We start from the raw sequence: 14,661 nt of genomic DNA, 5'->3' as shown, positions 1-14,661 counted from the left end.
TAGATATGAGTCCCATCCTCTGGTTCTAATTAACTGCTGATTTTTTTCTGTTACTCCTGGTACTCAATTCTGCCTAGCAAAACTTGGGCTTCCGCCATGTATTCAAGGGTGATTTTTGTCCATACACTGTGTTCTTTGTAATCACTCGCAATTTTTTGAAGCAGGTCATTTGAAGCCACGTATGCATCCTTTCCACCCAGGGAAGGGGGCTCTGCCCCTCCCGTGCTGAACCCCCACCTGCTCACCAGTTTGGATCCCCTTCCCATCCGGCTTGGCTTCTGCTTCCCCGTGCTGGCTGCCCTTCCCTGCGGGACCCCTGCTAACCTTTTCTGGGCACCCTAGGCCAGGCCTTCTCCCCGTGGGAACACTCTCCTTTCTGTGACATTCTCCCCACAGGCAGTCCCCACGGGTGGAGGCCCACCTTGGCCACCACAGGTTCCGACGCCCACACTGAGCACTGCGGCCCCTCCCCACACACCCCCAGCACCGATTCCCTGCTGTCCTTGCCCACGTGCCACTTTCTTCAGGACTTCATTGTTCGGGAAATACGGTGAAGAGAAGCGAAAAGGAAAAAGTAGAAAAAACAAATAATAAAGCATCTTAAAAATACACTGTAAACGTATTTGTAGCTCATTATTCATTGAGCTGTGAAATAAGAAGAATAATAATAATGTGGGTTATTAATGAAAACAAAACATGGCTTCTAACTTCCAAAGTGGAGTCCAGTTCCTCATCATCAAACATTGCCCTTTTATCCTGCACACGGGTGATAATCAGAACACGAAATACCGATTCAGTGTCGTTTCTGCCTTTAAGGAGGTTGGTATCCTTGAGACCTGTTAGTGAAATGATACTCAGAACATAGTAATTCCACACATCAACGTATCTTATCATACAGGGCAGCTAACATTGGAATTTTGTTCCTGGTGCCTAAAACAGTTACGAGATATGATAATGAGAAGGAAGAACTATTGGGGTTTTAATCTAGTATTTATTCAGTAGCTAATACACACAGGTCAGCAAAACTACAGTGCGTTAATGTATAAAATGCATCACTTGTGCATATTAGTGAAAAGATACTTAACCACCCATTATTTTCACTTTCTGTATATTGTCAGTTAATTTTGGGGCACTAATGACATACATGAATACAGCGTTATGCAGGGTTATAGTACTTCTTTCTAGTTGAAGATGATGTGACTGGAAACTTCCAGCTTTTTCCTGATGTTTTATTACATTCCTGGTAATACTTTGGGTCTTTCATCATTAATAATTCATTGAGTATTCATTGTAATAATACTGATCATAATAAATTTATTTCAAATTCGCGTAGATGTCATATTTAATTCACTGCTATAGGATTTTCATTGTAATTTGGAACTAATTAATATACCATTAAAATAAAGTGTTACCCACATTTTTCATTTTAAACATAAAATGTCTAGCAGTTCATGACATATTGTAGGGGTATTCAGCATCCCAGTGGGAACTCAAGTATCTGTAAATTTCATTTTTAAGCAGCTAAAAAAAGGGGGCAACAGATAAATGTGCGTGGAAGTCAAATTTCAGCCCATAAGTTAAAACTTAGCAGTAAGTTAACTATGAATTATTTTTTAATGTTTCCCTTTAAAATGTATAGTTCTGAGAAGTATAGTACAATAGGCATGCTTGTATTTGATACATTATTATTTGTAACTTCAAGGTGGGACAATTGAATTTTGCTCTTGATGACGTATTACATGTTAGCATCATCACCAGCAGAGGTTAGAAAACATAAACTCGAAGCAGATAATTCCATTACTTGTCTTTTGCATGTCTAAGGACAATTATAAGTAAAGGGTAAGTTCAAGGTATACACTAGTTCAAAAGAAGTATCAGTTGTGTCTGTATACATTATTCATATTTTTTCTTCCTTCTTTGTAAAGGTAGTCAGTTGATTATTGGTGGAAAGAAGGGGCAGGAGTGCTCAGTGATTTAAATGGAGTAAATTAAGAAGGACAATGGATCCAATGTAATATTAACTGTCAATGGTAAAAATGGGTTAGATAACCATAAGAAGTCATTTTACCCCATTATCCTGACTTCCACTTCTCCTCGGCCTTGTTGAATGAAATTAGATATTCTTTCTTCATCTTCTTCCTCTTCTTTGAATCGCTGGCTCTGCAGCAAGTGTGTTGCTGTATCTTTTCTATTTTTGCCATCAAGGACGATCTGTTTCTTGCACTATTGCATCTTACTACTGGCCAGGACAGTGTTTTACAGAAGAATCGACTGACTGCCTCTCACCCCACCGCCCCTCGGGACGCTGACGTCGCCGCCACGTCTCCTTCACGGCATCGGCCGCTGCTCAGTCACGGGCTCCCGTCTGCTGGTTTCCCGCTAACGTCTGGGACGCTGCAGAGTCCTGCTCTCCTACCATTGGGCCTTCTCGTCCCCAAATGCAGCCACTTCTAATAAAGTCATTTGCACAAAGTTGGGCTTTTTCTGTGTATGCCTTCACGTATACATACAGTTAAAATTCTTTTACAAATATAGACACTTATGATACTGTACTATCGTATCTTTTTTCCACATCACACCATTAATTTTTTGTAAGGATGCGGAGTCAAGGTAGGCTCCCTGGAGGAAAGGACTTGAAGCTCTTCTGTCTCCCACGTGGAATACTCATGAGTCCAGAGCCCTGGTCAGCAGGCTCAGTTGGTTGGAGCATCCTCCCGTACACCAAAAGGTTCTGGGTTTGACCCTGGTCAGGGCACGTACCTAGGTTGCAGGTTCAGTCCCCGGTCAGGGCACATACGTGAGGCAACCGCTTGGTGTTTCTCTCCCTTTCTCCTTTAACGGAAATAGACTTTCTGAGAATTGTATCTAGAATTGGCACTCTGTGATAGATTTATTTTACTTTGAGGCAGTTCATTGAACTGATGCATTGAATGAAATATGTAAGAATTTTAAAAAATTTTTATTATTTATTTATTTTTAGAGAGGGAAGGGAGAGAGAGAGAGAGAGAGAAACATCAATGTGCGGTTGCTGGGGGTCATGGCCTGCAACCCAGGCAGGTACCCTGGTTGGGAATCGAACCTGCGACCCTTTGGTTCGCAACCTGCGCTCAATCCACTGAGCTACGCCAGCCAGGGCAAAATATGTAAGAATTGTAATGTCGCGTGATGTAGTGGTATTCAAATAGTAAATTGAAATTATATGTTTTTCAAAACATGAAAATCTAGCACAGTACTGTTTTATTTCCTTATAATGTCACTGGGAATTAATTCGTTGCAAAATAAGCAATTATAAAAATAAAAAAAAAGTAAAGCTGTTGAAAGCATGTGGCCCCTCAGAGAAAGGTTAAATTTTGAAACATAGCTCACGGTTTCTCAATGCTTTTTTCTATTTAGTACTTTAATTTTATTTAAAATGATGTTTGCACTATAATGATCATTTTGGAAGAAATTAAAGATCAAGTTCAACAGATTGGTTTGCTTAAGAATTATATTAGTCACTAATGAAAAGCTTTAATTTTTTTTTAAGTGTTGTGGATGTGTTCCGGAAAAAGGAGAATGACGCGGCAGTTAAAATCCAGAGCTGGTTTCGAGGGTGTCAAGTCCGGGCGTATATCAGGTACCCTGGTTTTGTCGTGGGACATTCAGATACTCGTAAATACATACTCCTTTCAAAATGTAGTCTGGGCGTTGTAGGCTCATTTCCAATAATTTCTTGTGTCACTTGGAATGAAGTGAATAAATTATATGACACCCTTTTTAAAATGTAACCTTTTTTGGTCATCTTTTCTTACATGTCAAAAAACTAAATTATATTGACCATTTCTCAACTTTTAACAGTTCTCAATATTATAAACCTGCTTGACAAAATTCTTTTCTTCAGATTCCATAGGATGTGACAGATAACTGGACTTGTATTTATAGCAATTAATTCATTGACTGGTAGGGGAAAAAAAGGAAGCTATTCTAATTTTTTACAACAATTTGGTAGCTAAACATAGATACCAGAATGATACTATTGCTATTGCAAAGAGATCGAAGTTGATTCTTAACAGTTCCACCATTTAGTCAGCGCTCAAACTTTCCTTCAGTTTTCCTTTAGTTCTAACAAAGTATTTTCCTAGATAAGGTGGAGCAGGAATATGCCTCATTGGTAATAATTCAGAATGTGGGCTGTGGATTGTACTATATATGGCCTTATATTATTAGCCATAAGGAACCAGACATTCAAATTAAAGTGTGAAGTTTTCTCCTTCGTTCACAATAAACTAGGAACATGGCAGCGAAGAGAGTCTTTTTGAATTCTGCAGGCTAAGTAATATAAGGAAAGGACAAGGAGGGGAACTATTTTTTGTCCTCAAGAATGATTTCTAAATTCTCATAATGATTCACATCAATAGTGCCTGGCTTATTTCTCAACATGCCACAGTGACCTGTCTTACTTAGACTCTTAACATCAAAAAGGATGTTAGGGAGTAAGTATTGAAAAATAATTGAAAATTTTTTAAAAGTTTAATCAAAAGCCCCAAGGAAAGACTGAATAGTTATCTATGCCTTTTTCCTGCTTCTAGGATTTATGAATTACACCCCACAATGATAACTCCATACTTTTTGAAAGTACACATCAATTTGGCTTTGAAGTTTATATTTTGAATTGCAGGAAGGTATACTGTAAGTGAATTTTCAGAGATATTTTTGTCTCAATGAAAGTGTACTAATAAGCGTATTTTTCACTCAGGTATTTAAACAGAATAGCAACCACTGTTCAGAAGTGGTGGCGAGGTTACTTAGGAAGACAGCACTGTCAACTCATTGTAGAGGTAAATATTATAAAATTTGTATGTGTTAGCATTAAAATGATTCCACATGCCATAACTTAGTCACTTCAGCCGTATTTATAGGTAATTTTAAAGTTACTTATGGATAAGTATATAAGAACAAAACTGGATTTATTTTTAGTGTGAGATCTCTTTGGAGAGGCCTTTTCCGATGTTTCCATGCAGAACCAATGACTTATTTCTTTGCACCCAAACTGCACCAGAGGTTTTATTTTTGTTAAAATACCTTTCACAGTGTATGCATTTATATGTACTCAGTCGTTGATGATTTTCTCTACTTTCTGGATGGTGAGTAGACACTGTAGCCTATGCATTTTTGGGCCACCAACGTTTAGGCTAATCCCTGGCCAATCCCACAGCACAGTCAATAATCATGAGTGAAACTGAAGTGCCCCAAATTACTTCTACAAAACCTAAAAATGTGACAGTTTTCCTCTGTGCTATTTCCCATCCTCTATTAGTGATGGTTGGAATGTTTTGAAGATTTGCCTTAAGAAATACAGCATACCACAACTATATATAACCATTGATAGACTTGCAGAAGAGTATAGTAGCGTGGCTACTAATAGCTCAGTTGAGTTTTAGGAAATTAAGAAAGAAAAGGTAATTTTCTTGATACAACATGGAAAGGCTTCTAATCAGTGGACCACTTCATTAATCTTCTGAGTTGTTTCTATGTTCTGATAGTTTGGATTTGTTCTTCATCTATTCTTGATTAGTTGCACCAAAGTGAAATTAAAACGTATAGAGAGGATAAGGAAAAATAGAAGTACGTAATTAATTGATAAGAGTCCACCTTTAGAGAGACAATTTTTAAAACATATTACTACAGTACAGGGACTACTTAGAGGAAGATTCTAGTATCTGAGATTGAATTAAATAACTAGAGCATTCAAACAACAATGCTGGCAAATGTGCTCCCCCTGATAGGTTCCTTTATTCGGGTCAATGGTACAGCCGATTAACCGGAAACCTAAGCCGGAGAATCAGTCATCTTAGACTAGCCGCCACCCCCCTCTCCCTAACCTCTGTGTCCTACGGGTCATGAAGTCCTTTCCACTTTTCCCCACAAGAGTCTCTGGGTTCCAATCCGAGCTTCATCATTTCGCTCCCGCACCTGTTGCCTTGTTCCTCGCCATAGCCCACGGCATCAAGTTCACGCTCTCCGGCGTGACGCGTCCGTTTCTTCGTGGTCTCATACTGCTTCTCACCTGGCCTGGCTTCTCGCTGCACCTGTGCAAACACACTTTGGACACGTTAAGCCATTTGCCATCGCCACACTTTGCAGGATTCCTGCAGACTCTGTGCACTGTGCCCGGAATGTCCTTCCCCCCTCCGACCTGCTGCCGGGTGGTCGGAATCCCTGGTTATCATTAAAGACTTTCCTTAACCCTGAGCCTACCCTGACCTCCTGAAGCCGAGCAGGCCGGGAGGCGTGTCTTAGGAACGCTGGGTCCCTTTCGGTGTCCATCCGCAAGGGTGCAGCACGTTCTTTATTTCCCTCCCTCGTCTGAATGGCAGACACTGTCCTCTCTGTTACTGTATCTCGGGCGCTTCACAGCGAACATTGCACAGACAGCCCCCAGACACGTTTGCTACCTGGATCAAGGAAGATTCACAGGGGCGTCAGTTGGAAGACTTTCGCTGCGGTCAACCTGGCTGGTGATCGGTAGCAACACGTGTTAAAAGTTTTCACCTCCCCTCTCTCAGGAAGCAATGATTCATCCCCACCCCATCGGCTACGAGCTCAGCCATGTATTGTGGACAGTGGGACAGGTGTTACCCCCAAAGGGAGGCTTGAAGTGGCTTTTTCTCTCTTCCTTTCCTGAGCTAAGATGAAGAGACCAGCGGAGCCTGGTAACAAGGGAACTTGGCTCACTGTAATGTGAAGGAGGCAGAAACTTTTTTGTTTTGTAAGCCACTGAGGTGGCTGCGTCTTTATCTCAGCAAAGCTGATTAGTGATTACAATGACAACGACAGCGTGGGTGGAGATAACCCTCGGAAGGGCGCGCTCGGTGAAGCTTGCAGGAAGATGTGGTGAGCTCCGAGTCTGCGGTGATGCTAGGACACCTCCGTGTGGTGGTATCTAGTAAGGAGATTTCGCTCTCTCTGCAGAGTGGCTGGAACACGGTCGTGGGCATCCCACAACTGCTTATGAAAGGGCACTATTGCAGGGAGCTTAGACAAAGAGTCACAGCTGGAGACCGAGGTTTTGCAGCCATCATCACAAGAGGACAGGATTTGCTACCCGATGGAAAAAGTAGCTGAGCAGTAAGGCAGAGGACCAGGAGTGGAGGCTTTGAAATGCTCGCGGTAGGACTTAAGCAGAAGAAAGGGAGTTACAGGGAGATGATAAATAGAAAGGCAGAGACACCGTTATCACAGGAAGCAGAGGAGAACACTGTTGGGCAAGGAGTTGTCGACGGTCTCCGATGTGGCAGAGATCAAACAGCGGGTGGACTGGGAAGAGACAGAAGTCCTGGGATCTCTCTAGGTAGGTTCTGTGTTTTTAGACAGCCTCCCTTCAAATTCCCCTACGCCCGTCCAGTTTTTACGTAACTCTTACAGTGGCACCAACCAGCTTAGCCAGCCCTGACGTGGCTCACCATCTCCAGGACGGTGCCCGCGTTGACCCCCGGGAACAGCAGCATCCCAGTCTTTTGTGACCTGACTCTCTCGCTTCCTGGATGACTATGGCTTCTGCTTCTTCTTGAAATGTCCACCCTCCACTTCAGGCCTTCCTGCTCACTGTCGGGCTGCTGTGTCTGGCGACATCATCCAGATGTGCCCACCGATTCACAGCCTCGCACACCTGCTCCTCTTGGGGAGGATGGGCTCTGCTTCTTCCTTTTCATCAACAGGACGCGTGGTCACCTGGTGTGTGTGCTCGCGCACACGTGTTCCACACCTGTGAACGCTGGCCGTTGTTTTACCGCTTCCTGCTCTTCCCCTTGGACCCCGCCGTGGTCCTGCCGTTTCGGGGTCCTTCTTGTTTTTGACTGCATAATGTTCTACACAGCTTGTCCCTTCTGCTCTGCTCCTGGCTTTACTTCATGAATGGTGATGTGAAAACAGTCATTCCTGCAGGCGACAGTACCTGACACATGTAGAAATACCTCTTCCTCTCCTTTCTTGGAGCACTAGCACTTTTGAGTGTTACCTGAAGGAACTAATCAATATAACCTGTACAGGACAGCTGTCTATGTCTTCTCTTTGTATGTTTCCTTCTCTTTTCTATAACGTATTGTAATATGGTTTACATTATGTTTAAGATAAAATACACTGTTTTTTAATCACCACACTCTGAGAGCAGCTAAATATAAACATTACCCTAATGTACATGATTAATTCTATATGCATCACTGTGAAGTAAAGATATATAACCATAGTCCAAAACTGCTTGATGGTATTTTTTTTTAAATTGAGATCACTCAGTGAATAACATATGTATGGCAACCCCATTGATAGAATGTAATTGCAATTTTTAAGGCATTAGCAGCCTTATGGTAGAAACATTTTATTTATAAAAAATTGTTATTTAAAAGGGTTAGTTTTCCAATTACAAAATAATTCACTTTATTGCTAAAAATCAAGGCTTATAATATTTATACTCTGCTTACCATTTTGCTGCTGCTTATGAAGTTTTTCATTTGTTAGTGTTTGAAAGAGTGATAATGGAAAAGAATTTTATTAACTTTAAATGGGACAAAGGCTGTCATCCCCTATCCCATTCTATTGTATGTTGTCAGGATAAATGCCGACAGGGTTTTTACTGGTTTGTAAAAATAAATAGACTGTTGGTCACTATTTTTAAAACTGATGAGATTGACATGCTTGCCTCTATGTCTTTTTACTAGATTAGTAAATGTTTCTTCCGTAGATGAGCAAATGCCCAACTCTTTTTATAATTTTTATAGGACTTCCAAATCAGCTATAAGTTAAGAAGGCAACATTTATCACCCGTTAGTGTCAAAGCCTAAAACTGAAACATAATATATTTTTTTCCCTTCAGGGTCTTCCTTTTAAATAAACACCCAAGTCTGAATAACTTCAAACTCTAATTTACTAGTATTAATTTAAAACTACATTAACAGATTTTCATTGTAATTACGGCATGATTATATTAATAATCACCTGCTTTTAAATATTATGTTAACAGTAACTGTGAGAAATAAGGCACTTGGCTTTTAATTCCTTGGTGGAAAAATAAAGGTCGCGTTAAAAATCAGCTGTTGATAACGGCCCGATCGGTACCGGGTGCCAGCGAACAAGGCCATCCAGGCATGCACACAAAACACTCGTGACGATTTGACAACAACGCATATTGATGATTCTGCTCCAGCTCACGAGAGGAGGATGACCCCGATGTGGGGAGTAGCAGGGGCTCAGGCTCATCAGCCCCGCGGTCCCCGCGTGCACTGTCTCTGAGGGTTCCCTGGTCCTCACTTTACTACACGTATTTTCTCTGCCCGCCCGAGGTGGCAAATAAGGCCAGTTGATCTGGTCATGGTTATAGAGCCCTATTACTCCAAAAGGTCTCACACAGGGTTTTGTTTCTTTCTTTGATACTTTCCAAAGCAGCTGGGCTGGCGAGTTGAGGAGAGGTGTAGCATCAGCCAGTTACTGGCTTACGTGCGGCTGCTCCAATGGCATCGCTGTGCCCCTGCGCCCTGTGACTGCGACGTCCAGAGTGCCGAGGCTTACGGGCAGATGTATCTCTTTCCTCCTCATTCAGGATAAAACTCAACCTCGGAGACATGGTGGATTGTATTTAGGGTTAAACTCTCACCTCTGACGACACGAGCGGTCATCCCTCTCGTGACCAGCATCCCTGGGTCCCAGGCCCCCTTATTTCACTGCCCTCTTCGCAGCAGCCCCGGGAAGCCTGTAACGTGCGCTGTGGAAGGGCGGGAGTCCAGCCTGGGAGGCCTTCAGGGCCTGTCCAGAGTGTTTAAATAAACACACTTTGGTGTTGATTTAAAAGGAAGACCCTTTCAGCTCTGGGGCCTGAAAGCTCACTCACCTCACGGACGCTGACTGAACGGCAATAGGATAAAAATAAGAAATATCTTTTTCGGAACTCCAATTTTTTTCAAATCTGCAACTTACCAATGTGCTTCTTCTGTATAAAAATGTCTAATGTGTGTGCCTGCCTTGATGTGACTTGAAAAAATAGGAGTTTAAAGTAAATATTTCTGAATTCACCTCCAGCGCCAAGAATTATGCCTTGATTGTTATAACAAAGAAAGGGAATTTAAAATGAAGTAACACCGTTGTGTTCATTTGTAAATACCATATTGTAGCCAACTGTTTCTTAATTGCTCAGACTGTTGACAAATAATCCGGCCCTGCTGCTCGGCACAGACAGTTTGCTTTGGATCAGAGCAGGCCACTCAAACAATACTAACTGCAGTGAATTCTCTTATATAAATCCCCGTTTGCTGCAGGGGAGAAGGCCCCTGTATAGGAGGTCAAGGCCCTCATCTCTGATTTTGCCCGAACTCCTATGACCTGGGCTCAAGTTGCAATAGTCAAATGAGTTTTGATTGAATAAAAAGAGATCAAGTTGTATTTGGGGTTGAAAAAAAATATATGCATTTCATCCCAGTACTGTTTATTGTCCTGTCATGAATGTTGTTCATTTTACATTTTTAATTCAAAGACGGGACAGCTATAAAAGCTTCACTTAAAACAATATTTCACTGAAATAAGTTATGGTCCCCCAGGGTGATTTGCCGCTGCAGAGTTCTGTGTATTAATAGGCACATGTGTCTCTCCTGGAAAGCGACCAAGACTTCAGGACGTCTTCCCTGTGTCAGGGGATTTGCTGTAACATGATGTCATTGTATTTATGATTTAACGGCGTTAAAATGAATGTTAAACGAAACAAAATTCCCGAGGATTGCTCAGGAGGCTGCTCAGTCTGTAACATTCTGTACAGATGGTTGGAAGGCACAATTTCGCCCCATCACTGCGTACAGATCCTTGAACGGTTTCGACTGAAGACAGCATTTCTTTGAATTTTTCATTAAAGCAGACGTCTTGAAATATGAATTCCTTTTATGTTTCTGTGAGTTTTGGCTAACAGAACCCCAGTGAATAAATCATACAATACTGCATGTCACCAGCACTTGTGAATATTTCTGCTTTGTTATTCTACTCTCAGCAGAGCGCCATTGACTGTCCAACTCAGCGGAGAGCATTTTACGGTCGTGTGTCTCCATTAGCTCCTAGTTTGACTGCCATGGATTTTTCTGGTGAAGCCTGCATTATGTATTAGGAAGCCTATCTCTTCAATACAAAGTTTGATTTCATTTTTCTAAGCCCAGAGCTCTTATTATGTATTATGTATCAAGATTCTTATCTTTTATATGTAAAAATAGGCTGCACTGTCTTTGTGGAACTGAAATGTATGCCATCTTTTTTTTTTCTCGATCCGCAGATAACATATTGTGCTATGAAGATGAATACCTACAATGCAATGGCTGTCAGGGTAAATATTTCTTCACTTGTTAAACAAATGAAAAGTCAATTGTGCCTGGAATTCGCTTTTAATAAAATGAGCAAACCAGAATAATGCAAATTTGATTGATATGCTAATGGTAAAGAGAGAAAAGAGTACATAGTTAAAAAGTTAGCTGTACTAAATAATCTTGGCAGTATTAGAAATTAGAGTAAAATGTAAAACATGTAATTATCAATGCTTATGTTTTAGAATGTTAAATATCTCTGAGCCATAGCTGGGGAAAGACTGTAAATATTAATGAAGCAGTGTATTAGTTCCCATGTCATAGAGAAGATTGTGATAAATAGAGGAACACGGTTCTGGAATAGAAGATTCCAGCCCAATACAAATCAATTAGACATCATTCACATGATTTAACAGTAATAAAGTCGGTTTCCAGCTTAGAAGTTTTATTTCTATCATTTCTATGTTCATTTTTATGTGTTATTCTCCTCATGGAAGGCTGAACTTCGTGACTATAGGGCTGGCTTGTTTTTGCACAGATTTGGGGAACGGGCATGGCAGAAATACTTTTTGTCTCGTCTCAGACAATATGGTAATAGCTTCAATTGCAAAACTATTATAAATGGAGAAGGTGCTTAAGCAAATTTCATTAGTGCCCTGAAAATCTACATTTCCTTATTATATGTTCTTTCACTAATCTGCTGGTTCTGCTAATCATGGGTTTCATGTGGGGTGAAAGAGCCTTCTGGAAGACCCGCGTGGCCCCATGTCGGGTGAATCAACATTGTTACGGTTGCTTTCACTGCTTCGAAGGGCGTTCCCTCTGCGGGTGTGAGTGCGGTGGGGCCCTGGCTCAGGGGTGGTCTTCCGTGTCTCTCTGCCCACCTGCATGCTCTGTAGTCTAGAGGGAAGAGAATCAAGAGGAACAGGTAGATCTCACTTCTTTTCCGGAGCCCCAGGCGCAGACTCCAGCTGCAGTAGGCTATTGGCCTTTCCTAGTGATACAGTCATATAGGAGGGCAATTTGGTTTTTCTCTTTCATGTCCAGACGGCTGCAGTCGGGGAGTTCAGGAGATTTTGATTCGTGAGGTCAGAAGACTTAGCCTCTGAGCCTAAAACACTATTAGATGCTTACCTCTTGTCAGATGTGCCGGCAAAGTCAAAAGCAATACATAACTGGGCCCCTAAAGCAGTTGATGACCAAGGACTTACTTAATCTTCCTAAAGCACCAGAGGAAATACAGGCACAGAGAGCAAGTTTAGAAAAGTGCATTCTTTCATTTATTATTTAGCCCCAAATCTTCACTTTGAATTCTGATCTACTTGAATCATTAATGTTCCTTTTCCTTAGACTCAGAAACTCTAAGACATCCACATCAATGCAAGCCACTTGGAAGGCAGAGTTTTTGACTTACTCCAACATCCTAATAAAGCTACATTTCCTAACAGCATTCCCCAAGGTCACCTTATCTTTGATTAATGCAAAGGCCAAAGTTGAAATTAACCTGAGACATATGACCCTGGACAACAGCACAGTTTAAAAGATCCCCCTACCCTTTCCTGTTCTGCAAATAGCTTAATGCAAAAAGAACAAAGGAAAATAACATCAAGTGTACTAACACTTGCACCATAGGGGGCCCAGCGAGAGAAGCAAGGAGAGAGAAAAGGAGGGAAAACCTATTTGAAGAAATAGTGGCTGAAAACTGCCCTCACCTGGCAAAGGAAACGACAGACGTGCAAGTCGAGGAAGCAGACAGGCTCACAGCAAGCCTCACACACACAAACACACGTGCACACACGGGAACACCACTCAGCCGTGAAAAGGAACGAAACCCTGGCATCTGTGACAACTTGAATAGACCTAGAGGCTATTATACTAAATGAAATAAGTCAGAGAAAGACAAATAAATACTGTAGCATTTTGTTTATATGTGGAATCTACAAAACTAAACAAACCAGCAAACAAAACAGACTCGGATACAGAAAAACCGGTAGTTGCCGGAAGGGTGGGGGGATGGGCAAAAAGGTGAAGGGGGTTGAGATACAAACTTAGAGTGATAATGTAAGTCAGGGTGGGGGGTCAAGTACAGCAGAGGGAGTACAACCAATGACACCACCGTGACTTTGTATGGTGATGGGCGGCTACTGGACTTTTTGTGGTGATTATGTTGTAAGGTATAGAAATGTCAGATCGCTGTGTTGCCCACCTGAAACTCATACAGTGTTACATATCAACAGTACTCTAATGTAAAAAGAGCTGTACAGTCCAGAATGAAAATAAAAGCTTCTTCCCCACCTAACTTGGATGAAAGGCGCCGACACTCCCCTTTTGTTCCTATGGCAGGACCAGACCCGGCCCCCCCGCCCCCACCCAAGGCTCCATTCCTCCCTTCACACATGCTTAGCAGAACTGCCTGCCCCCGTAGATCCACTGGAAAACCGTGCTCATTAACCAACTCTGGTGAAGCTTGTCTCCTTCCGCCAGGTCCCTGCAGTTCAGCCGGCGTGCAGCGTTTCCCGAACGCCTCCGCCCGAGAGCAGGCCGCCTTCGGGGTCAGACCTGGTGCTCTTACTATCTATTATGCTGCCTTTCCTTCCACTTCCCCGCACAGGTCCTTTCTAGCTCTTTTTATACCTTCCTGTAACAGACGAAATATTTTGGTCTCATTCTTGTAATTCTTGACATGCTGGCAGATGCTGTGGTCAGAGCGTCCTCTCCACCACGGCCGTCCACCTGCAGCCACGGCCACTGTCACTCAGCCGTCCTCCCTTGCAGGAGTCCTTCCAAACAAAGCCTCTCCTTGCCACGCGGGATCTGTCACTTCTCTGACACATGCCCAGAGAGAAGGATGGGGGTCGGAATGATCCACTGCGGATGTCCAGACGTGCCCGTCCAGACGTGTCCATACTGCATGCTGCATGCGGTATGTAAATGCCACTCTGGGAAATGTGTAACAGAAACGCTTCTCTAGCGAAGATGTTCAGAGACTTCCCGCAGAGGCCCGAAGGAGTTAACCTGGTAACAGACTCTGTGTTCCTTTGCGAGGGGTCAGGAGTGAGGCTCACGTGCGTGGAGGCCAGAGTGACCGCCTCACAGTGGTCAAGGCTTGGCATGGGTTGATCCCAGTGACCGGAACTGAAGTCCTTTGGAAGTGGACCTGGATAGATTTCTCTGGAAGTGGATTTGTGCAGGACGGTGCCCTGAAAATCTTGCTCTCAGAAGAGACCAGTGTGTGGTCCACGCACCTGCGTGGTGCGCACATTAGTAGGTCACAAACATAGTTGGATACCAGCAGCCGGAAGTTCTCTTTCTTCAATCTGCAGCTTCGCCGTCCCAGTCCAGAAGCGTCCAAGCA

The 14,661-nt window shown here is 42.6% G+C and overlaps 1 protein-coding gene across 1 annotated transcript in view; it reads left to right on the top strand.

Annotated features, from left to right (window-relative positions):
- Positions 1-14,661, top strand: part of SPATA17 (spermatogenesis associated 17) — an 85,405-nt gene that overhangs the window by 1,694 nt on the left and 69,050 nt on the right. The window contains exons 2-4 of the mRNA XM_028531298.2: positions 3,527-3,616; positions 4,736-4,817; positions 11,279-11,329. Of these exons, the coding sequence (XP_028387099.1) occupies positions 3,527-3,616; positions 4,736-4,817; positions 11,279-11,329 (223 nt within the window). The remainder of the gene's footprint in view (positions 1-3,526; positions 3,617-4,735; positions 4,818-11,278; positions 11,330-14,661) is intronic.

The sequence above is a fragment of the Phyllostomus discolor genome, chromosome 15, assembly GCF_004126475.2.
Source record: "Phyllostomus discolor isolate MPI-MPIP mPhyDis1 chromosome 15, mPhyDis1.pri.v3, whole genome shotgun sequence".
Taxonomy (NCBI): Eukaryota; Metazoa; Chordata; class Mammalia; order Chiroptera; family Phyllostomidae; genus Phyllostomus; species Phyllostomus discolor.
This window is presented reverse-complemented; position numbering and strand designations above follow the sequence as displayed.